Source organism: Mastomys coucha, unplaced genomic scaffold (genome assembly GCF_008632895.1).
Source record: "Mastomys coucha isolate ucsf_1 unplaced genomic scaffold, UCSF_Mcou_1 pScaffold23, whole genome shotgun sequence".
In the NCBI taxonomy this organism is placed as follows: domain Eukaryota; kingdom Metazoa; phylum Chordata; class Mammalia; order Rodentia; family Muridae; genus Mastomys; species Mastomys coucha.
Genome location: NW_022196906.1, coordinates 105,497,220 through 105,519,771, shown reverse-complemented (window position 1 = coordinate 105,519,771; position 22,552 = coordinate 105,497,220). Strand labels below are relative to the sequence as shown.

At 44.7% G+C, this 22,552-nt stretch overlaps 1 protein-coding gene across 3 annotated transcripts in view; it reads left to right on the top strand.

Annotated features, from left to right (window-relative positions):
• Positions 1–3,910, top strand: part of Stac (SH3 and cysteine rich domain) — a 132,215-nt gene extending 128,305 nt beyond the window's left edge. For all 3 annotated transcript variants that reach the window (XM_031344812.1, XM_031344811.1, XM_031344810.1), the window contains one exon: positions 2,602–3,910. In XM_031344812.1, the coding sequence (XP_031200672.1) occupies positions 2,602–2,700 (99 nt within the window). In that variant the 3' untranslated portion in view covers positions 2,701–3,910. The remainder of the gene's footprint in view (positions 1–2,601) is intronic.
• Positions 3,911–22,552: the final 18,642 nt, after the last annotated feature.

The following is a 22,552-nucleotide window of genomic DNA, read 5'->3' as shown; positions in this document are numbered from 1 at the left end:
AAAAAAAAAAAAAATTAAATCAGAAATTATTTTTAGATTATAAAACAGATATTTGTCTATTATAGGAATGTTTAGAAAATAGTATTTTTAAGATGGAAGAGAGTAGCAGCCACAGTAATTCAATTGTCAAGTTATTAGCATTGAAAACTTTGACATATTTCATGCCAAGTTTTCCTTTGAATTCAGAGTTTAATATCATATTTTACTTAGTCTATCTGTTTCTATTTAGTTTCCTCAAAATACAATTTTTAACCATTCTAAGACAGCAGAGTGGTAAACAGTAAGGAAGTGGAAACCTCGGCTCCACAACCACAAAAGGAGCAACAACTTCAATGCACAATGCACCTTGAATTGAATTCACTCCTGGAGAAATAGAAAAGAAGGAAGATGGAGGCTTTTGGCCTCCTTAACCTTGACCTTGGAACTCTTTAAACAAACGAACAAACAAAAATCTGTCAAGTTCCCATGCCACCAGCCCCAAGAATGCCATGGATCGCTGTCACCTAATGGCACTAAGTTGACCATCATTCATGATGGCGATAGCTAACAAATGCACATCACGAGTTAGGAAACAAATTTGACTCAACCTCCAAGGTTTTCTTCTAGCGCACAATTAGGGTCTGCTGTGGGGTGGTTTGACCCCATGGGCAGGGGTAGAAATCCCTTCCCCTTTCTCTTCTAAGGTCTTCAGAACGCTGGCTGCCTCCCACTACAGGCCGCCTAGCAAATCCCTTTCTGACAATGTAAAAGAATTCTTCTGAGTGCACTTCTTTGTAGAGCAACAGAGACTCTCCCCAAAGTCCCTTGGCAGATACTCTACCTTGTTTCCTGGACCTGTGCCGCATTAGAGGAAGCCATGATTACTACAGACTGAGTCCGCCCTGAAACCCTGAGTGAAGTAGTCCAAGTCCAGGGAGGTACCACTGGGTTTGAAACCCAAAGGGGAAGCGCAGACGCATGCCCTGAAATGATGGTGATACGGACTGGAGTGATGGCTCCGCGGTTAGGCCCATGTTCTGCTCTTGCAGAAGGCTTGAGTTCTGTTCCAGTACTCACATCAGGCAGCTTACAACTTCCTATAACTCCACATCTAAAGGGATCTGATGCCTCTGGCACCCGAGGGCACCTGCACTAATGTGCACAGAGACGCATGCGTACATACCGTTGAAAGAAATTAATATGGGGTGGGAGAGATGCCTCCCTGGTTAAGAGCACTTGCTCTTCCAGAGGACCTGGGTTTCACGCCTAATACTAATGTGTCTGATGGTCCTGAACTCCAGTTCCAGGGGATCTGCCACCCTCTTCTGACCTCTGTGGGCCTCAGAAACACAAGCGGTGCCCATATAACCAGGCAGGCAAAAAATACATATAAAATAAAAGTAAATAGCAATAAAAATAAAATAATAAATCATTTTTAAAGATGACGGTGATGACAGTAAGGATTGCTCTGACAAAAGAGTAAGCAATAAAGAGTTGACTTTAATTCCAAAACAGGAACCTGCACTCCAGCAAAGTCTATGCTCTGGAAAAGAGAGTTGGGAAGAAATTAAGTCCTTAAATAGCCTCACCCCATATTAAAGAAGGGTCAAGCTGAGGGTCAAGTCATAGCTGGGCTGGATGGCTGCAGGCGTCATTGTTAGGACTAAGGTGTCCACCTCAGAATGCCATACACAGCCTCTACCACAAAGGCTGGCACTGTATGCCCAGGCCAGGCCAGCCAGATAGTAACTGTGCTGGCCCGGTCAGGAAGAAAAATGTATGCAACCCTTGAGAAGTCTCCAGCTAGAAAAAGAGGGGGGGGGGTAAGGGGAGAACAGAGAGGAAGGAAAGAAAGAGGAAGTAGGAGGGGGTTGAAAAGAATTAAGGGAGTACCATTTCTAGTCAAGCTGATCACTTCAGTTGTCATCTTAAAACCCCTTAGTTCTGCCAGCCCTGTAGCCCTTCTGATTCACTTAGACCCCTAAGGAACCTCTTACCAGGCTTCATCCCTTTCTCTGCCTTTCGCTGTCCCGTGAACAGTGAGTGGCAAGGGCACCCAGCCGATTTTCACCACCTCTTCTGAAGTCTCATACAGGCACCTGCTCTGGAATAGGATAGGTGCTCCTGCTTATTTGCTTGGAGCTTGTAATGAAATTGTCCCTTGGCTTTCTGGTGTTGTAGGATACACATGTAAGATTCCAAGCACTGGACAGGAGCCAGTGAATGACAGCTATTATTTTGGGTCCTTGGCATACTATACTGGGAGCTGGCATGCCCCATACCAGTTCTGCAACATGATTTTGTCATTCTGTCCTTACAGAGACTCTTCAGGGGGTCACAGTATTTAATGCCATTTTCTTAATCTCCACTCATAAAGCTGGAACCCAGAAAATATTCTGCATCTGGGACTATTTCCAAACCCAGGTTTGCATGTAATGTTTTATTGAGCAGTTCCTCATATTGCCATCCCTACCCCTCCTCCCCCTACCACTTCTACTCCCTGAGCCATCTCCCCTTTGCCAGCTGCGTGCTCCTGCATCCTCAGTCAGCAGCAACTTCTGCTGCCGGTCCCCACTTGTTCCTGCTGAACTGATCCTGTCCTTTTTCTCCCCTGGCCCTCAGATCTGTGTGACCTCTGAGGAAGAACGGGATGGCTTCATCAGAGTCCTCAGTGGGAAGAAGAGAGGCCTCGTCCCACTGAATGTACTGGTAGACGTGTGACTGTAGCAGTCCCGCCCAGAGCAGGAGGCCAGCGCTGCTGATCTCTCTGTGTCCACCCAGAGGAGCAGCTGCACTGATGGGTGCCCAGAAAACAGGGAGACTTGAAGAGCTGAGACTGTGCTAGCAATCTGGAAGCAGCCCCACTGCACAGCACATCAAGGCTGCCAGAGAGCAGCATCCCAGAGCTGAGGGCAGCCAGGGGCAGTAAGTGGGCTGTAGCTAAGGCTGCCCCCAGGACTTAGCTCCCTTGCTGCCCACCTGTGCAAGGCTGGAATCTGCTCCAGGTCGTGGTGTGGTCCTGGTGAGAAGTTTGGAGCCAAGTAGCCAAGTTACTCTGGCTCTGGGTAACTGTTCCCAGTGCTGGCCAATCAGCCTCAGCATGACTCCTGCAGAGAATCAAGAAGGCCAACCTCCCAGCTCCCAACACCCCAGGGCTCACTCCAGCTCCTGCTCAGTTTGTGTCTCAGTTTGGCTGGCAGGATTGTTCTTTCTCTCTCTTCAGTCCTTCAAGCACATCCTAGGCAGGACAGAGCCAGCACGGTACCAAGTACAAAGATCCGACTTGCCTACAGATTGCAAAGAGGGCATCCTTGCTATTTCAGAGACTCAGAAGTGAAAGGGCAAGGTCCAAGGCACAGAATCAAGCAGCAGCGAGAAGTGGGAATGGGGACAAGGAAGGAGCACTTATGTATTGGGATCGTACAGCCCTTTTAGTTGGGGGTGGTTTTATTCCCAAAGCAGGGGAGGCTGGGAATGGGTCTCCATTTTCATTTCATACCCTCTTTATCAGGAGCATCACCTCTTCCTGGGTGCAGCCTGTGGAGGACGAGTCTACCATGCAGAGATGCAGGGACAGGAGAGCACCACTGAGAAAAACATCTTAGAATAAATGTAGCCAGCTTAGAATCCATTCCTCTCTAGGGCAAACGTTTTTCAGCGCCAGCAGGTGTGAAGTGGGAAGGACTGGGCAAGGCTTCCTCTCTGTGCGAACAGAGGAAGCTGGGGTTTAGCTCACACCACCTGAGGATATTGCTCTCTACCTGTACCGATGTTTACAAGAACATACCACACTGCGATGCCTTCCTCCCAAGCCCTATCCCAAGCATTCAGACCTGCTTCCTAGCAGTCACTGACATGTTTAAATGTGACTTTGGGATTATTGTTGCTTTGATTTATTTTGCCACTGAGCAATAAAATCATTAGAACCATCGAGGTTGGACTCGGTTCTACTTCGTTTTGTTTTACGATTTGTTTTGTTTATTTGGAAAAGGATCTCTAGCCTAGGCTAGCCTCGAACTCACTGCAGAGCTGAGGATGACCTTGAACTTCGATCCTCTTGCCCCCACTTGCACAAGGTCTCAATTACAGGAGTGCACTCACCACACCCAGTGCATGAAGTGGTTTCATGCATGCTAGGCAGGAACTCTACTGACTGAACTACATTGCCAGAACCCCCCAATAGCCAATATTTTGGTTTGTTTCCATTTTGAAGACTTACATGGCTACATCCAGGGTATGTCAGCCTCATTCCCTAAACCAAGATTCATTTGTCTCTTTAATATTTTTGTTACTGCTCAGAATGAAGTCAGGAGCTGAGCCATGGCAGCAGCTGGTGTCAGTCTGGATGCCTTACCCCCATTCTGTAGCCACCATCCAGTTTTATCCTCATTCAACAAGCCCTTGTAAAACCAGATGCAAGAACTTTGGGAGCATAGGTGGGATCACATGGCTGCCTTTTGTAAAACTAAACACCCAGGGTGGACATTTCTGCCTTCAGTCCATTTGCCATTTAATCAAGACGACCTCGTGACTAGACGGAATGCAAAACACGCACCCGTCCTCATCCGTTGCCCTGTGTCCACTGCAGGCTTTTGGTACAAGGGTGTCTAGTTTGCATTTTTAAAACCAGTTTGCCTTCTCTAGCTGAATAGAAGAGCGACAGTATGGTGTCCAGCCTCCCAAGTGGTCTCCCTATTGATCTTTGCCTCCTGATAGTCTTTGTGTCTTTGTGTAGCCTTTCCTCACACTGAAGGGCTAGTCTTATGTGGCCAGTGAAGTATAACCAAAAAGTCAGTGACTGACATATAAGACTGGCTCACAAAACCCCCACCTTCTGCCTTGACCAATGAGAGAACACACTGTTGGGACCTTAGGACAGCGGGTGAGGAGGGCTTATACGTGAGGCTACACTATACAGGACAGGCCTCTATGCAGCAGCCATACACTTAAGCAGCTGGGGCCCCAACTTCAGTGGTTGTCCCTGCTGGCCACTGCTTGGGTCACAAATTTATGATCAATCTAAGTATATAAGGTATTTTTAAGTGTAGTCTTTAACTTGCTATTCAGCCACAGGTAAGCAGGATAGGAGACTTCTACAGTTGCAACCCAAAACGATAGGTATCCATTTTGTACACTGAGACTCAAGAACTTTGCTAACATGAGGGACTGGCAGCCAGTTAAGCTCCCATGCCAAGTGTATAGTATTCTCCAAGATTTAGAGCCTTCCCAACAGAAGAAGAAAAGCAAGATATTCTACATATGCTCTGCATAGCTTGTCATGGATGACTCTCATACATACCTACATACAGAGAGAGAAGGAGGGGGATTTAGGAAGCCATGGCCTTGACAGGTTTCTAGGAAGGCCCTGGCCTACTAGTATTGACTTGAGAGTCCAAGACCTGAGAAGCAGCTGGACTGGAGAGGAAGTGAGGTCCTTTAGAGAGAAATCCTGTTCAGGGACAGGGGTGGGTGGTGATGGGGTGGGTGGGAAGGGAGAGAACAAAACATCAATATGAAGGAGATACGATGAACCTGGGGACCCTCTCCATAGTGTAGGAGGCACACTGTGCATCCTTACCATCTGTATCCCTCCTGCAGCAGAAGGCATAGATAGGGCTAGCTCTACCCAGGGCAGCTGTTTCCTGTGCTTCACTGTAGAACATGGTTCTGTGTTGGCAAACTTAAGGTAAAGAACTGACTGGATACTCCTTAGGGATTGAGAAGGTGAGAACAGAATTTCTCTTACCCCACCACCTTCACTACCAGACAGACTTTGGTTCTACCATTAATGTAGACAATGGGGCTATAAAGAGAAGCCAGGTACAGATGTCAGGTCTGTGTGATCACTGGCAGAGTTGATTCACATGTCATTTTCCATTCCAACTATTAAACAAGCATACACACACACACAAAGAAAGAGAGAGAGACAGAGACAGACAGAGAACCCATACTCTGATAATGAAGAAGAACTCAACATCTGGATTGCATATTTAAAACAATAGATTGGATAAAGCCTAACCTGGTAGGAGGAGCTTAGTGGGGTTAGTCTTCTGTGCTATTAAAATGCAAAGCTTAAAATCAGTAGAAAAATCAGACAGATAGCAAAAGCAAAAGTCTTGAGGTTCAAAAGCCAGTCTGGATGATGTTCTCTAAGCAGAAGAGAGCTAGAGAGCAAATAGACCCACTGAACCTAGAGCCTGGCCCAGGCAGAAGCAGCCGTGTGTTCCAGTACAAGCTCGCTCATACTTAATGTTGTCTTTAGACTCAGGATTTCTTGGGGCATTTAATTTGTTTGGTAACTCTTGGGCCACTCCGAAGTCCCTAACACCCGACTCTTCCTACAGGCCACTAAGGTAGGTGACACTAGAAAGGAGGAAAACAGACAATTGTCTGCTCTGGACTGAATCTTTCGGGGGCAGGAAGGTGTGAAGACCTGTGCACTCCCAAGTAGAAGGCTCCGATAGCTTGAATGAGTGCTGAGCCCCTGGGAGTAGGCTGGTGCCTGTGTAAGAACAAAAGGAAGCCCAGCCATACTCAGAAAGTATCCAGCTAAGCGAGCAGGTGGACTCCAAGACTCACCACAAACAAAATCTCCTAAACATAGCTCGGACCAAAAATCCAAACTAATAAATGACATCGCATACCCTTCTCTGAGATTCTTCTTAGTCACCACCCTGCTGTGTTTTGTACACCTGGTGGTTTTGGTCCTGGGAATGTGGTTTCTTCTTTGCTTCCCACACAGAGTTTTAAATAGCCTTCAGTCTTCCTGTAGGTAGTGAAAACCTAACTGTGTCTTAAAGTGTCCACAAGACCATCGCCATTTATTTTAATGGGTCTCTTTAAAGTGAAGATGTGCACAGAGCTTTTAATATGATGTTATTAAATGTGAATAGCCAGTGAGCATCTCTAATGTCTTGTGGAGCTCAGGACATCCTGGATCCTCAAAAGACACCCTGGAAAAGTGCAAGAGCTACTTCCAGGAATAAGGAGAGCTGACTTTAGAATTGCTCCAGTGATGCCTGGCATGGTGACACATGCCTGTAATCCCCCTACCAATCTATGGAAATTAACATTTTTCAATCATTTTTCTCAAAGTAAAATTGTTGTCTAAGATTTTTGACCATTTCCTGTTTCCAGCTTTGACTATGTTAAATAGCTGCTTCCATTTTCACTCCTTTCTGAATGCTATGATTTAAATTTTGATTTTTCCCTTTGATTTAAAAAGAAAAATGTGTGTGTGTGTGTGTGTGTGTGTGTGTGTGTATGTAAACTATTGTATGTAGTTAGTTGCTTGAAAGCAGTTTTTGGATGGCTTCTGCTTTGATTAATTTGTTTTTGTATTCTTATATCTGACCAATGTTTATAAATGTTCAGTAGATCTTAGGAAGATGGGTCTAGTCTGCAATGTGTTGATTTGGCTACATATCTACAAAATAAGACCTTTAAAAATTCAGACTGCCTATATTTTATTTTTTGCCTATGTGTCTGTCAAAGACAAAGAACAAAGATTAAGTAACAATGGGCATTAATAAAATATCCCTTATGGGGACCTCCAGTCCTTAGCAAAGAGCAGCCTGGAGGGAGGAAGTGACACCAAGCCCTCTTATTCTCTTAAAACCAATTGCTTTGGTCATGTCCAAAGTAAATATTCTCTCTGGCTTCCTGGAGCCATATAGGAGTTTTTTGGGTTTTTGGTTTGTTTGTTTGTTTGTTTGTTTGTTTGTTTGTTTTTTAAGTGAGAAGATCACAAAAGTCTTCTTGGGAAACTTTGATACTGTATGCAGAGATGCGTTCCCAGAGCTCATATGCTGGATATTGGAGCCATGATCCCTGATGAAGCAACATTGGAGTGAGGCTTAATTGGCATCTGTTTGGATTCAGTTTTGAGGTGCTGGGTATTGAATCCAAAGTCTGAGCATACTTGGCTCCACCACTGAGCTATGCATCTAGCCTGAAGTGGGGTTTCCCAGGAAGTGTTTGGGTCCTGAGGCCTCCACCTTCATGGGATTGTAGGTGTTACAGAGTGTGTCCACCCTCTCTTGCGCTCAGTGCTATCATGGGCTGGAGCCCACTGATTTCAGCATGAACAATCCAACACAGAAGGCCCTGACCGGAAGCACATGCTTTGACACTGAGCCTCCTGAGAGGAAATGCCAATAAACATATTCTTGTCACAGTAACCCAGTCCGTGACAGTCTATCACAGCAAAAAATCCAAAAAAATAAAAACACTAAGTCATTATGTTTATGATGTTATTAATAAATATTCAGACAAATTATGATAGGAATTGCTTATTCCCAAAGTAGAAAATGTCAGGTGACCTACACTGGCCTGCAGAACCTTTGCTGGCGCTGCTAGGATGAGGGTCTGCATGATTTTACATGATAAGAGATGTGGCAGCTTTGCAAGTCCATGTTAATTTCCCAACATGTGAAGTTCTTCAGTCTCACTAGACTTCACAGATAATGAGGAGGGTCTGTTTTGTGGCAACGAGGAGTATTATTTTTCAACTACAAATGTTTCTGATAGCAAGCCTTCTTTAAGTTGGAATGCTGAGCAACTGGGCCAGGTCACCATAGAAGCATCAGATTGTGTAGGGACAGAGGGGTTGGTCAGAAAGAAGTGAGCGTGGGTCAGGCTCCTGCGTGAGCAGAAAAAATAAATGTTTGGTTTTGTTTGATTGTTTTTTGATTCACATCACATGTCAGCCCCAGAGGCATTAGCAGCTTATGTCATAAGAAATGGCCCAGGGAGAATGAGCCGTTGAAGTACGGCTCCACTCTTTCTACATCAGTTCTTATAGGTGGGGACTGAGGGGGGAAAGTCTATGTACAGGATAATAAAGGTTAAAATAGCATTGAAGGGGCTGGAGAGACGGCTCAGCTGTTAAGAGCACACGTGCTGCTGCTGCTGCAGAGAAGCAAGGCTTGTTTCCCAGCAGCCACATTCCAGTTCACAACCTTCTGTAGCTCCAGTTCTAGGGGATTCCATGCCTTCTTCTGGCCTCCAAAGGTACCAGGCATGACTGGTACACAAATGTCTATGCCTGCACACATATAAAATAAGAAACAAATAACTCTTTAATATGTATTATATGTAACCGCATATATCATAAAAATTGAAACAAATGCAAGGTTCCTTCATAACCAATAGAACAAAGGTTTTTTTTAAAAAAAAAAATTGCAAGCATATGGTGAGGATGGCCAGAATGTTATCATATCCACAACAGGATTCCTGAAAGCCTTCCAGTTGTCAGACAGTCCTGAACTCAAGGCTTCTTGCCCCTAGCATGGGAAAACTGTTCTTCCCACTTCAGGAGCGTCTCTTCTTTATTGATTTCACCCCTCAAAGTGTGTCGTGTTATCTCTGATTTGAAAATTACAAATTTTAATATGAAGACATGAGCTTATGATTCTTACAGATGTGATAAGAGAGCCATGAAACTCAATACAGTGAAGCAGTATAGACCCTGAGCTAGGGTGGAACTAAATCTGTGGGCTATAAGACCAATGGCTCTGGTACTTATGGAAGAATCAGCCATCTCAAGGTACCAGAGATGTAGCTATAAGACCAATAGCTCTGATACTAATGGAAGAATCAGCCATCTCAAGGTACCAGAGATGTACTTATAAGACCAATGGCTCTGATACTAATGGAAGAATCAGCCGTCTCTGGGAGGTAGAGGGAGGGAGGGACTTGGGAGGGAGTAAGAAGTGGGGGGAAGAGGGCAGGATCAGGTGTAGGAGGAGATGGGGGGATGTACACAGGGTCAGGAAATTGAACAGAGGTATGTAGCAGTGGAGAATGGGGAACTGGGGGTAGGCACCAGAAAGTTCCAGATGCCAGGAAAACAAGAGGCTCCCAGGACCCAACAGAAATGAAATTATCTGAAATACCCAACAAAGGGGAGAAAGAACCTGTAGAGACCATATCCAGAAGTTAGGCATGGCCCTTGGTTAAGGGATGGGGCCATCCACCCATCTCAAAATCTTTCTCAAATATGCTTTCCATTTGTAGTTCAAGGAAGAGCAGCCATTATGCAGTGACAAATAACCAGCATAGCACAGGAGGAAAAGAGTGTCTCATCAAGAGAGGATTGTAGAAAATAAGAAGACTGCTTGAAGTGATTAAGCTAGGAAAAGGTTTATGGATCATCAGGAAATATGGATGAAATCAATATTCTATCCAGATTCTAATTGAGATTGGGATGAAAATACAGTTAGTATTAGGACAGCTGGGGCAGAAGAGAATGTCTTGCTCTCAGGAACAAGAAACTACATACTGGAAGCCATGGAGGAAAGCATCTATGTGGCTGTTCATAGAACCATATAGAACAACAGCAAAGGCTCATGGTTATACAGCAAAGGCGCCATAGGGATCACAGAGGCCCCACCACAACAAAGCCTTTTTTGGTTCTGGTTGCTCCCTAGATACACCATGAAAGCCAGAATTAGGCTTCCAAAGTTTTATTTTGATCCCATCCCTGCTGTGATGGTTATAGTAATTATCACTTTGACAGGGTCTCAAGTCTCAATTAGATTGAGGTATGAAGATCCACTGGAACTGGGCGGCACCATCCCCTAGGCTCGGGTCCTGGGATGAAGTAAGGTGGAGAAAGCAAGCTGAGCAGCAGCATCCACCACTCTCTGCTTCTTCTCTGTAGATGCCACGTGACCAGCTGCCTCCAGCTCCTGCTGCTAGGACTTCCCCCACACTGATGGACTGCGTCTTAAGAACTAAGAACTGCAATACCCTTCTCTCTCACACTCACTTCTGTCTGGGTATTTCATCATAAAAACAGGAAGAAGAACAGAGTTGCCCTACTCAAAACCCTCCAGGAACACACCAGGGCTATCGAAGACAGCCTAGCTTTGCACTGGGGTGTTCTGTAGAGGCTTTCACCCAAGTCCCAGCCCTGAGAGTGCAGAGCTCTGACAGAGTGGATCCACTAGCATCTATCACTTCACTGGTGCCCCTGTTCCCTTATTGACCCCAACTGTCTCTGAAAGTAATCGAGACTGGAGGGGAAGGAGTCTTGTGAATCACCCTTTCAGCCAGTGTTCTTAGATCCTTCCTGTAGAGTGTCCCTCTGCCAGCTGTGACTGACTGACACCATCAGTTCTCTGAGGGGCAGCGGTGTGGCTTGATCGCCTCCGAAGGAGGAATGGGTTCAGTACATGTAGAGTCTTACTATCATCGTATGCACCTCAGCTGCCACTACTAGTCACCTCCCAGCTCTTGGCTCGTCCAGGATGTGATACTAGGTGACCATAAACTCTAGCAGGTCCAGAGAGTCAACAAAGCCCTCAGAATAAAGATCAAGTTCAAGAACTGAAGCAGGGGAGTCTGTCTGTCCTTGGCAGGGACTGCATTCCTAGCAGTCAGCAAAAGATCCTAAAGACCCATTGGAATAAATACCTAATAACACTGATTGACAGACACGCTCACAAGACTCTTTTGTGTAGCTACTTCTCCGGTCTCCACCACTCCCAGGTAGAGACGGGATCAAAAGGGAAGCAGGGGAATAGACATTGAACATCAGGATCCTTACATCTCAAGTTGTGGGAGGTATTCAAGTAAAATAGAGAGAGTAAGTCCATGCCTGAGATTAACCTTGAGACATCTTATGCTGGTACCCCATTAGAAACAGCAAATGAATCCCCAGTGCCTTAACAGATGGCCCTAAGGTGGTGGCTGATGGGATCCCTGGGCTCAGCATAGTAGGATGAATTAACAGGTCATTTACTCAGCTATAAACCAGCAAGGCCTAACCTGGGCTGGGTCCAGGGTGTCAGATACGGAGATCTTGGCATACGTTTATGACTTTTGATAATTGCTGTGCAAGAGGGCTAGAGTTGTACACCAGGCATGAAGTTGTCACCTCCTGAGCCTTTTACCCATGGTGGTTGATTATTGTTCCCTGACTCTGTGCCCTGCCAAGGTAGCATGTCCTACCTTGCCCTGCTTCATAAGCTCAGACATTGCTAGTCCCTCTGTCACTAGATTAAAGAACTGACCTTTGTCATCGTTTCAGGTATACATGTTTGTGTGGGAGATAGTTGACTCTTTTTTCCTGGTACCCAGCACAATTCCCTCTAGAGAGAGGAAGTGTTCAACAAACTAACATTCTCCATCAACCTAAAGTACCAGACAGCTTGGGTCTCTCTGTCCTTTTAAAATCTAGAGAGGAATACTCAGGAGTTTCAAGTCCTTCATACAAACAAGTATAAAAACCTTTGGTCACAATTTCTAGAAAGATCCGAAGACTGTGCTCTGCTTTGCCTCACTGAGCCTATGGCCTTGAAAGCTGTCTCTGACTCAGGCTAGAGGCAAAATTCTGTCACCTCAACATTGTTTACAAGAAATCCACCCCATAAATCATGTGCTGAGCTTAGAAGAACTGACCCGATGAGGTCAACAAAGAAATCCAGGGGGAATCTTAGCTGGGCTGTCCACCATTTCCTGAGCCTTCTTCCCTGATCGCCTCTGCTCTCCCCAACCCTGTCCCTACCAGCCCCCAAGGAACCCATCTTCCTCCTGGAATTTCTTTGTCTTGCACCTCAACAGATGAAAGAGCTCAGTAAGCCCTGGAGGGGGGCGAGAGCCTTTGAGAACTCTTCCCCTCTGTTAAAAAGTCTCATGAATTTTAATAAATTATAATTAATAATTATAATTAATAAATTATTGAATATAAATTATGTAAATACCATCTTTAGTTACAAACCGAGCCTTCACTCAGAATGATGATAGGAGAAGCCCTAAGGGTTTATACCTTGGGGCCCTGGTCCTGGCAGCTGTCATAGAAAACAGACACCTGTCTGTAGCATGAGCTTCAGGGTCCCAGGTGGGAGCAACATGGTAACCACCCAGGATACTGTCCCCCAGGTGAAATTATGCCAGCCTCCAAGTCTGCTTCTGAAATTCTCACCACTTCCCCTCCTCGTGAGCAGTCAGTGGGAGTAAAGCCGTATCTATTGGTTTCCTAAAATCTTCCCTTCATGTTGGACATGGAATTGTTTCTAGGTGTTCTCTGGACTTCATGTGCACACGTCCGTGAACACATGTACATGCACAAATGACTTCTATTGGGTTTCTGATTTGAAAACTGATAGCTGTAGAAAATAGATTACTTTTGGAAAACCCCAAACTGACACACTAGAAAAGAAACAATTAGAAATTCTTAGTGATTTTTCATTCTCAGAAAAAAAATCAGAGGAGGGGTGGGACATGTTTGATGTCTCAGCAAATAAGAGTGACACCACTCTTGCAGGGACCTGAATTTGGTTTTTAGAACCCACATCAGGGTACTCACAACCTCCTGTGACCTCAGCTCCTAAGAAATCCATTGTCTTGACTCCACAGTTACCTGCACTCATGTGCACATTCTCACACACATACACATAACTGAAAATAAATCTTTTTAAATGAAAAATGCGAAGTATAGCCCTGGCCGACTGCAGCCATGGAACGACAAGGCTGCTCCCAGGGGCTCCTGGCAGTGCTTCCGGTTTCTCTTCAACATCCCTATTGCGTCTGCTCATTGCAGCTTCCACCATGGAAGGCCTCTGTCTTTCTTCCCCCTCCCTTTCTCCCATCACAGGAATTCAGCTCTGATTGGCTTCCCTCCATCCTTCTTCCGAAAAGCATGGTCTGCTTGATCAATACAAGAACAGTGACAACAGTATTTGCTCTTGTGTAAATCTAGATCCACTATTAATCTAGACATGTATTCTAAAATACAGAACTTGTAAATGACATAGTCCATAAAGGATTGTTTTATCATTTTAGTAATACTGAGTATTACCCGGAGAACTGTAGTCAATACCCCAAAGAGGCACTCTCACATCGGTGTTTGCTGCGGGAGCGCCCCCAGCGGCCAGAACTGTAACTGCAGGTAGGTAGTCATGTTAAAGTCAGGCTCGGGAAGACAAACAGTACATTTTCTCTCCTTGGTGGATCATAGATGTATAAACACGTGAATTCATACACGAGCATATGACACGAAGATTGAAGCAGCCTAGGGACATAAATTAGGGTAACAGAGAAAGGGATAGAAAGGGAGGCTAGGCAGGTATGGGAGGAGGTATTCTCAGAGTACATAGTATGCCCGTACGAAAATGTCCTTATAACACCCAGTATCATGTGCAATGTGTTTATGCTAATCTTGTCAAGTTTTCCTATTGTTCTTCAAAAATATTATCCTCCTATTAGGAAGCTGCTTGTCTCCATAAGATTTGTACCACAAGACCTCTGTCTTTCATATTTCAGAATTTTCATCATCCACTTAGAATATGAATGGTTAATGTCTCATAAACCAGAAAGAGTGTGCTCTGTCTCTCCCTTTCACTGCTCTGGGACCTGAGGGTAAAGCAGAGAAACCAAGACTTAGCCCACGCCTCTATCTACTGGCCGCCACCTCCCTCAAGGGCTATGGGCAAAATTCTTTATGCTTATATGGTCCCTATGTCTGCAACTCTCAAAGCATTTTTTTTCAGAGATTAAATCGGGACTTTCATATGACCCTGGTTAATAAATGTCAAGCCTTCTATGTGAAAGCTCAGAATATCCTTTTGGGGAAGGTGGCTGACAGCCTTATCTTCCATGCAAATAAACTGAGGCACGGCGAAATAATTCAGAATTGCTGCCCGAGGCTTCCTTCCTCATGTGCGCACTTGTGGGTCATATGAAGATGAGGGGTTCATTGGAGTCCAGGTGGCATATGCAGGGGTTCCCACGGGCACAGCTGGGTTTCTTGGGGACAATACTTATGAGTTCCAGTATTTGCCTAACATGGCTGTGCAGGTTTTGGGGGTGGGGGTGGGGGTGGTGCTGAGACAGAGGTTGCCTTAATTGGAGAAAGCATCAGTGTCAATGAGATCAGTTCATGCAGATGAGCCAAAGCACCAACAATGTGCTAGATGGCATCCAATAGGAGCCTACGAACTCCCTACCTGAGACCAAGTCCCCATGGCCACAATAAACAGGGAGAAAAGAGGAGCTGGGGCAAAGAGAGACTAAGAAATGGCTCTGTGCCTAGGCAGGGCAGAGACCTTTCATCTGCAGTTGAAGAGGAGCCTTACCAGCCTGCCAGCCTTTCACAAAGGGTGTGAAAGACTGTGGGAGGTGCAGGGGCTAGGAGGAGACCTCAGCCGTGGCTGCCGTTCAGAGGATCAGAGTTCAGCTCCCAAGACTCATATCAACTCAATCACAACCTCACAACCCCCTGTAACTCCAGCTCCATGGGATCTGATGCCCCTTTCTGGCCACAGGTATGTTCGTTTACACACCACACACACACACACACACACACACACACACACATACAAACACACACATGTGCGCACACACACACACACACACACACACATCACAACTAAAACCTAAAATAATTTTTGCAGTAAAGGGGTTCAGAGCAGTCCTTCCACCCAGAGCTCACACTGCATCGGACTCTGAGCACCGCCACCTCTCTGTTCCTGCTTTCCTCAGACCCAAACTTTCCACCTCTTTCTCCTCCTAATCTGACCACATCAGTAGGTGACATTTATTATAAATCACTGTACAATCGGTGTCTAACAGGCTATGGCTTTGTAGACCATGCCCATGAGGATACACCTAATCTGGAACAGTATCCTATCATGAATGGCTCCAGGTCTGGTTAGCTCATAGAGAAAGCTTCCATGAGTCTCGAATTGCAGACAAGACTCAGGTCCCATCCTCTCTATGCTCTGAAGGCTGGCAAGAGGTACATGGCACCAAGGAGCTGGTGCTGCTCGTCCCTCAGTCCTGCTGTCCTCCATCAGCTTCTGCACACATAGATGTGATCACTCAGCTTGTGAGCACTGAGCTGAGCTTGCAGGTAAGACTTGTAGGACCTCAGGAGTTCCCATTGTCCTCACAATCTACCCAGCCAACCTACCTGGCTATTGGAGTGCTGAATTTTTTTTTAAATATTTTATTGAATCTGTATTTATGCATCTGTGTGTGTGTGTGTGTGTGTGTGTGTGTGTGAGAGAGAGAGAGCGAGAGAGAGAGAGAGAGGCGGGTAGAGGGAGGAAGGAGAACAAAACAGGAACTGTTTGTCAGCGTATACATGTGGAGGACAAAGGAGAAACTTAGGTGCCGGAGTCTCATTGTTCACCTTTCTTTATGTTAAGCTACCTGGCCTGAGAACTGCTGTGGATTCTCCTGTCTCTGCCTTGCATCTCTTCTTTGGAGACCTAGGATTACAGATGCATGCTACAGAGGATTCTGGGAATCCCAACTCAGATCCCCAGGCTAGAACTGTAAGCGCTTTATTCACTGAGCCATCTCTGCAGCCTGACACACCCGCTTCTTAAGAACATGCTCTCAGTCTCTTCTGCAAACCCAGACTCTGCCATCTCCTACTGGGAGCATCCAGAGTCCTGGCTCAGCTACGCGCTCAGAGTAAAGCAGATGTAATTACACAAGCTTGCAAGGCTGAGGCAGGGCAGGCATGGAAAGGCAGGGAGCTAAAAAACAAACAAGCACACACACACACACACACACACACACACATGCATGAACACACACAAACATATCAAAGGAGCAAGGTCAGGGCCAAGTGACATCTTCAAGATGGAAATAAACTTCCCTAAAAAAAGACCAAGATGATTGATCATTTATAAAACCTTTACAGCTTTTATAGAGAGAAAAGACTTCAGGTCAGAAACAAAAATATGAGGGAGAAGCAAAATATGACTTTCCTAGAGAAAAGAAACCTCAAAGGCCGCAGCAGGAGTGCTGGTGGGGTCAGCTGTTCAGAAAAAAAAAATGGCTCCATTGTGGAGCTAACAGACAGTTGACCAGAACCTAGAGGCAAGGAGCCAGAAGCCCAGTGGATGCTAAGCCCAGAAAGGGCGTGCCGAGATCACTGAAACTTTCTCAGGCACAGAACATGGACTGTTTGGATGCAGGCTGTGGATCAGGCTTCATTACCACCCCTGACTACTTGGTGAGTCTGAGGATGCTATCTCTAAAACCAAAACAAGACAAAGAGAAAGGAAGAAAACAGAGAATTGAGGATGTTGTTCCTAAAGTAGAGTGCTTGCCCAGCATGCACAAAGCCCTGGGTTCAAAAGCCAGCCCAGCATAAAACCAGGTTCAGTCACACACACCTGTAACCCCAGCACTCCAGAAGTGGAGGCAGGAGGCTCAGAATCAAAGGCACCCTTGACTAAGGAAGTGATCAAGGAGGTCAGATTGGAATCCATGAGACCCTTTCTCCAAAAACAAAAAAAAAAAAAAAAAAAAAAAAAAAAAAACATGACAAGTAAGATGATTCAACAGGTAAAGGTACTTACTGTGTGAGCCTGAGCTCAGTTCCCAAAGCCAGACTCCACAATGCTTTCCTCTCATCTTCACATATACACTGGAGCACACACTCCCAGGCAACACACACACACACACATATCACACATGCTCACACACATACATACACATCACACACACACATACATACACACATCACACACACATACATACACACATCACACACACATACATACATACATCACACACACACAAGCACACACATCACACACACATGCAAACACATCTCACACACATGCAAGCATATCACACATACATGCACACATATCACATACACACATACATACACAGCACACACACACACATACACATGCAAACACATCACACACACACATCACACATACACACACATCACACCCCCACCGACCCATACATAGACATCAAAGACACACATGTACACACATCACATACACATGCAAACACATCACACACACACACATGCACACACATCACATACACATACAAACACATCACACACACATGCACACACATCACATACACATACAAACACATCACACATACACACACACTAAAATTTTTAAAAATCACATCCAAGAAAAGACAGCAGCATGCCCTGCCTGTCCGAATGTCCTGCCAGTTCCTGGTGACTTCTCCTGCTGAGAGCCAATGGCCTGACTCAGGGATCTGCCTTTGATTAGGTCTCCAGGGAATGAGAGACTGCAATGTTCCAAGAATAAGGCAGTGTCCTGCACCCTGCTTACATACCCACTAACAGAAACATAAGTACATGCACTAAAAACAGTGATGTTTAGAACAGACCCACAAATAAAATGTAGCTTTTCAACTCAACAGGCTTGGGAGACTCTGCTGACCACTCCTGAAGTGTCCAGCACAGGAGAAGCGAGAGTGAAATAAGTAAATAAATAAACTCGTTCCTCTAAAAACCCAGTGGTTCAGGATCCAAGAACTCTATTTTTGAATCTTATGAGTGGAAAATAGCTTTTGTTCAATGCTGTTTATAACAGCATATTGCTGCTTCGAACGGCATAAAATTAGAAACAGTCGAGATGTGGGGCAAAGGGGATGGGTCTACAGGGACAAAAATAGATGGTGCGGAACATCTCTACTATAGGATACAGGCCGCTTTTGTCTTCTAGTAAATTGTGTGTGTGTGTGTGTGTGTGTGTGTGTGTGTGTGTGTGTGTGTGTATGCACATGCACTAAGAGAGAGTAAGAAAGAGACTTGATGTGCCAGAGGGTGGGTACACAGGGGCCCCCACCCACTCAGAGAAGGGGAGAAGGAATAAGCGGAAGGATTGTGAGAGGGGATAAAGGAAAGAGAGGGCAGTGAGTGGAATGTAAAATGAATAAGTAAAAAATAATAATTAATTAATTTAAATTTAAAAAATAAAAAATGAAAATGGAGCATAGAGAGGAGATGAAACAATAGAAAGAAATATGAATAAACAAAGAGAAGGTTACATGATGGGTGTGCTCTCTGGTGAGTCTCTCTGTGGTGGTATACACCTATGATGTCACATGTGAGAGCCAGGAAAAGTCTAGAAAAAATCCAAACTATGAATATAGATACAGTACAAGTAAATATATTTGTATATTGTATAAATATAGTACAATAAATATATCTATAAATAAATTTCAAAACCCACACGAAAACGTGATCTTTTAGATGTGTTTCCTTACCACCACTCCCATGCTGAGAATCAAAGTTATGCAGGTACTTGACAATTAAGCTATGTGCTTGGCTCCCAAATTTGATCTTAAAAAAAAAGTCATATTCCCCCCACCTCAAGAAACTCACATTTAAATTTCTTCTGATTTTTTTAGAAAATATAATCAAACTCTTTTGACATAAAATTATATTCTCTTTTTAAGATGTGTGTATGCAAGCTCAGGAGTGACCACTGAGCCAGAAGAGGCCTGTGAAACTCCCTAGAACTGAGTTACAGGAAGTTGCAAGCTGACAGACATGGGTACTGGGAACTAAACTCAGGGGTTCTAGAATAGCAGCAACCACTGAGTCATCTCTCTAGCCCCAGAAAGTTAAATTCCTATAGAAGTAAAAATTACTCTCTAAATTACTCAGTACATGTATAAGAACACTCAGTGAAATAAAGGAACAATTCTTTTTGTAATATTCAACAAAAAAATTGCCTGCAATTCACCCTGGCTAGAAGGGACCTTCTGCAATTTTTTCAAGTGAGTTCTGCCTCAGACCCTGGTCTCTATCAATGCTTCCTGATGACGGGAATTGTAGCTGCTCATCATTAAACCGTATTCGATTTCCACTTCAATCTTTGTGTCAAGCGCCAAGGTGAAGAGCATTTTGATGTCATAGAAAAGTCATAGACAAGTTTCTCGGAGGATGTGCCCCTCCTGTTGTATTCTACGAGACTCACAATTTTCACCTGAACTTCAGTTCCTCCGAATATTTCTTCTCATCTCCCCATGATAGCTACTTCACTTTTCAAATCCTATGCTCCTGCAAAGCTTGCCACACACTGCCCCAGCTTCCTGCAGCCCTTTTCAGTTCTCAGATAGCTTTCCTCTGGCATCTTCTTCCTCACAGGTCTTGCCATTGTCCTTGTTACTCTTACACGTGGACCACTGAGTCAATGTCTAGTTCAGCATCACTCACCCATCTTCAATGACCCCTCCTCCACCCTGCCTTAGCCTTACCACCCTGCAGTCAATGCCTACCTCCCCGTACACCACAGACTGCCCCAGTTACTCTTGTTCACAGGCACAATACAAGATTACAGGACCAGAAGAAAGGAGGTATGAAAGATAGGAAGAGAAATTCAAGGTGACATCAAGACACAAATCAAAAATGGTGTTAAGAAAACTCCAAAGTGGAAGATGGTGCTGAAAAGCCAGACTCCCCTCTCTGCCGTGACCTCCAGGTCACCAGCCTTGGTGAAAGGTGATGAGCCATGGAGAGGAGTGGTTAAGAGTATACACTGTATTAAAGAGGACCTGCTGTTGATTCCCAGCACCCACGACTCAAGCTTCTATAACTCAAACGCCTCCTTCAGGAGCACCCGCATTCATGTGCAGGCAGACAGGGAGGCAGACAGACAGACACAAACAGGCAGAACGTTTTGAATGGACGGATGGGAGGAGAGATGAACACACACACACACACACACACACACACACACACATACACACACACACTTTAAAATAAAATAAATCTTTTTATAAAGAGTGGCCACAGAAGGAGGGAAGCAAACACAAAGTGAGCGGAGAGCGTTGTGGATCATCTCCTGCATCTCTTTACATCCAGTGAGCCTGGCCATGCCAGATGCCAGCTGAGGAGGGGGCTGAGTATCCGATGCTAATGGCGTGGATACAGAACATGTCCCCACTGCTGGCAGTGCCTATGTGCTTCATCATGCAGGGTCCTGGGATGTGCTATAGACAGGCTCTGTCACTTTTACTATATTTCTGGGGTTTTGACATTTTTCTGATGAAAAGGAAATATTCTTATATAGTTTGTGGCACACAGGGTATTTTGGCTAATTTTTAACTTTTGGGGGATGCTTGGCATCAAACACAGGTCCTCATGCACGTTACACATACACTCTAAACTACTGCCTGCTGTGTCTGAGACTTTCCCTGCCTTGTAACTCTTCAACTGGCTGAGAAAATGAGCCTCATCAAGCCCCCTAGCTGGTAACATTAGCAGTTAGGAGAAGTGTGATGGTTTGTATGTGTGGCCCAGGAAGTGGCACTATTAGAAGGTTTGGCCTTGTTGGAGTAGGTATGTCACTGTTGGTATGAGCTTTAATACCCTCAGCCTAGCTGCCTGGAAGCCAGTCTTCTCCTAGCTGCCTTCAGATGAAGATGTAAAACTCTCAGTTCGCCCTGTACCATACCTGTCTGGATCCTGCCATGCTCCCACCTTGATGATAATGGATTGAATCTCTGAACCTGTAAGCCAGCCCCAATTAAATGTTGTCCTTATAAGAGTTACCTTGGTCATGGCATCTGTTCACAGCAGTAAAACCCTAACTAAGACAAGAGATAAGAAACCTGGGGAGAAGAAGAGATATTCCTATATTAAATCACCTTCAAACTGCCCTTTCATTTTGTTGTACTTGTACCTAAACAACCTCGTTAGAAGGTAAGTTCTCTCAGAATGTATCTTGTGCTTATTTCTGAATGTAGCCAGAAATCTTCTATAGACTCTATAATGCAACTGAAGTATGCCCAGCATCTTCTATAAGTATATGACTGACACAACACATCTGAACACAGGAGACTCCCTGTCCTCATCTTGATGATTCAATTGATGAACCCAGAGGACTTGCAGGCACCCACCTTTCCTTCTTAAGCAATAATCCAAGAAGTGTGCCCAGTAGTGTACATTTTAAGTAGTACATGCCACCTTCCCTGCCTTAGTCTGTGTTCTGTTGCTGGGAAGAAACGCCATGACCAAGGAAAATCTTATTTCTAAACAAAAAAATGCATTTAACTGGACCTTTTTTACACTTTCAGAGATTCAGTCCACTGTCATCATGGCAGGGAGTGTGGTAGCATACAGGTAGACATGGTGCTGGAGAGGTAGCTGAGAGTTCTACATCCAGATCCACAGGAAGCAGGAGGAGAGAGACACTAGGCCTAGCTTGGACTTTTGAAACCTCAATCCCCACACTCAATGACAACTTCTCCCAACAAAGCCACACCTCCTAATCCTTCTAAAGTAATTCCACTCCCTCATGACTAAGCATTTAAATATGTGAGCCTATGGGGGCCATTCTTATTCAAACCACTACACTTCCCATTCTGAACCCTATGCCTTTTTACATGACTAAAATAGCTTTCCAGAACAAAATTCTCACCCTTTCTTTGTTCTAGAAGAGCATTGTCTCAAGAATTATCCTGCAGAAAATAAAAATTCCCTCCCCCTTTCTCTTTTGGCTAGGCTGCCCTTCTGCACTCAGTCCTTGCAGATCATCTGTGTTTGGATATAAAAGGAAGATGGTCTGTTCATGTGTTGACCCTTGTCCTAAGATACTTAATGAGTTTAAGTTTATAATATATTCTCTTGGTCTTTACTCACAAATAATTTACATTTAATGAGGGAAAAAAATAGGTTTCCAAATTCAGTGAGTTCTCCGTACTTGCAGGCATGTATCTAATAAAAACATAATCATAATTGGTTTTTCCATGAAGAGATCCAATTTAAGCTTACAGTCCACTTTAATTGGTGGTTTTCTTTTGCAACTCATTGTTTGTAATG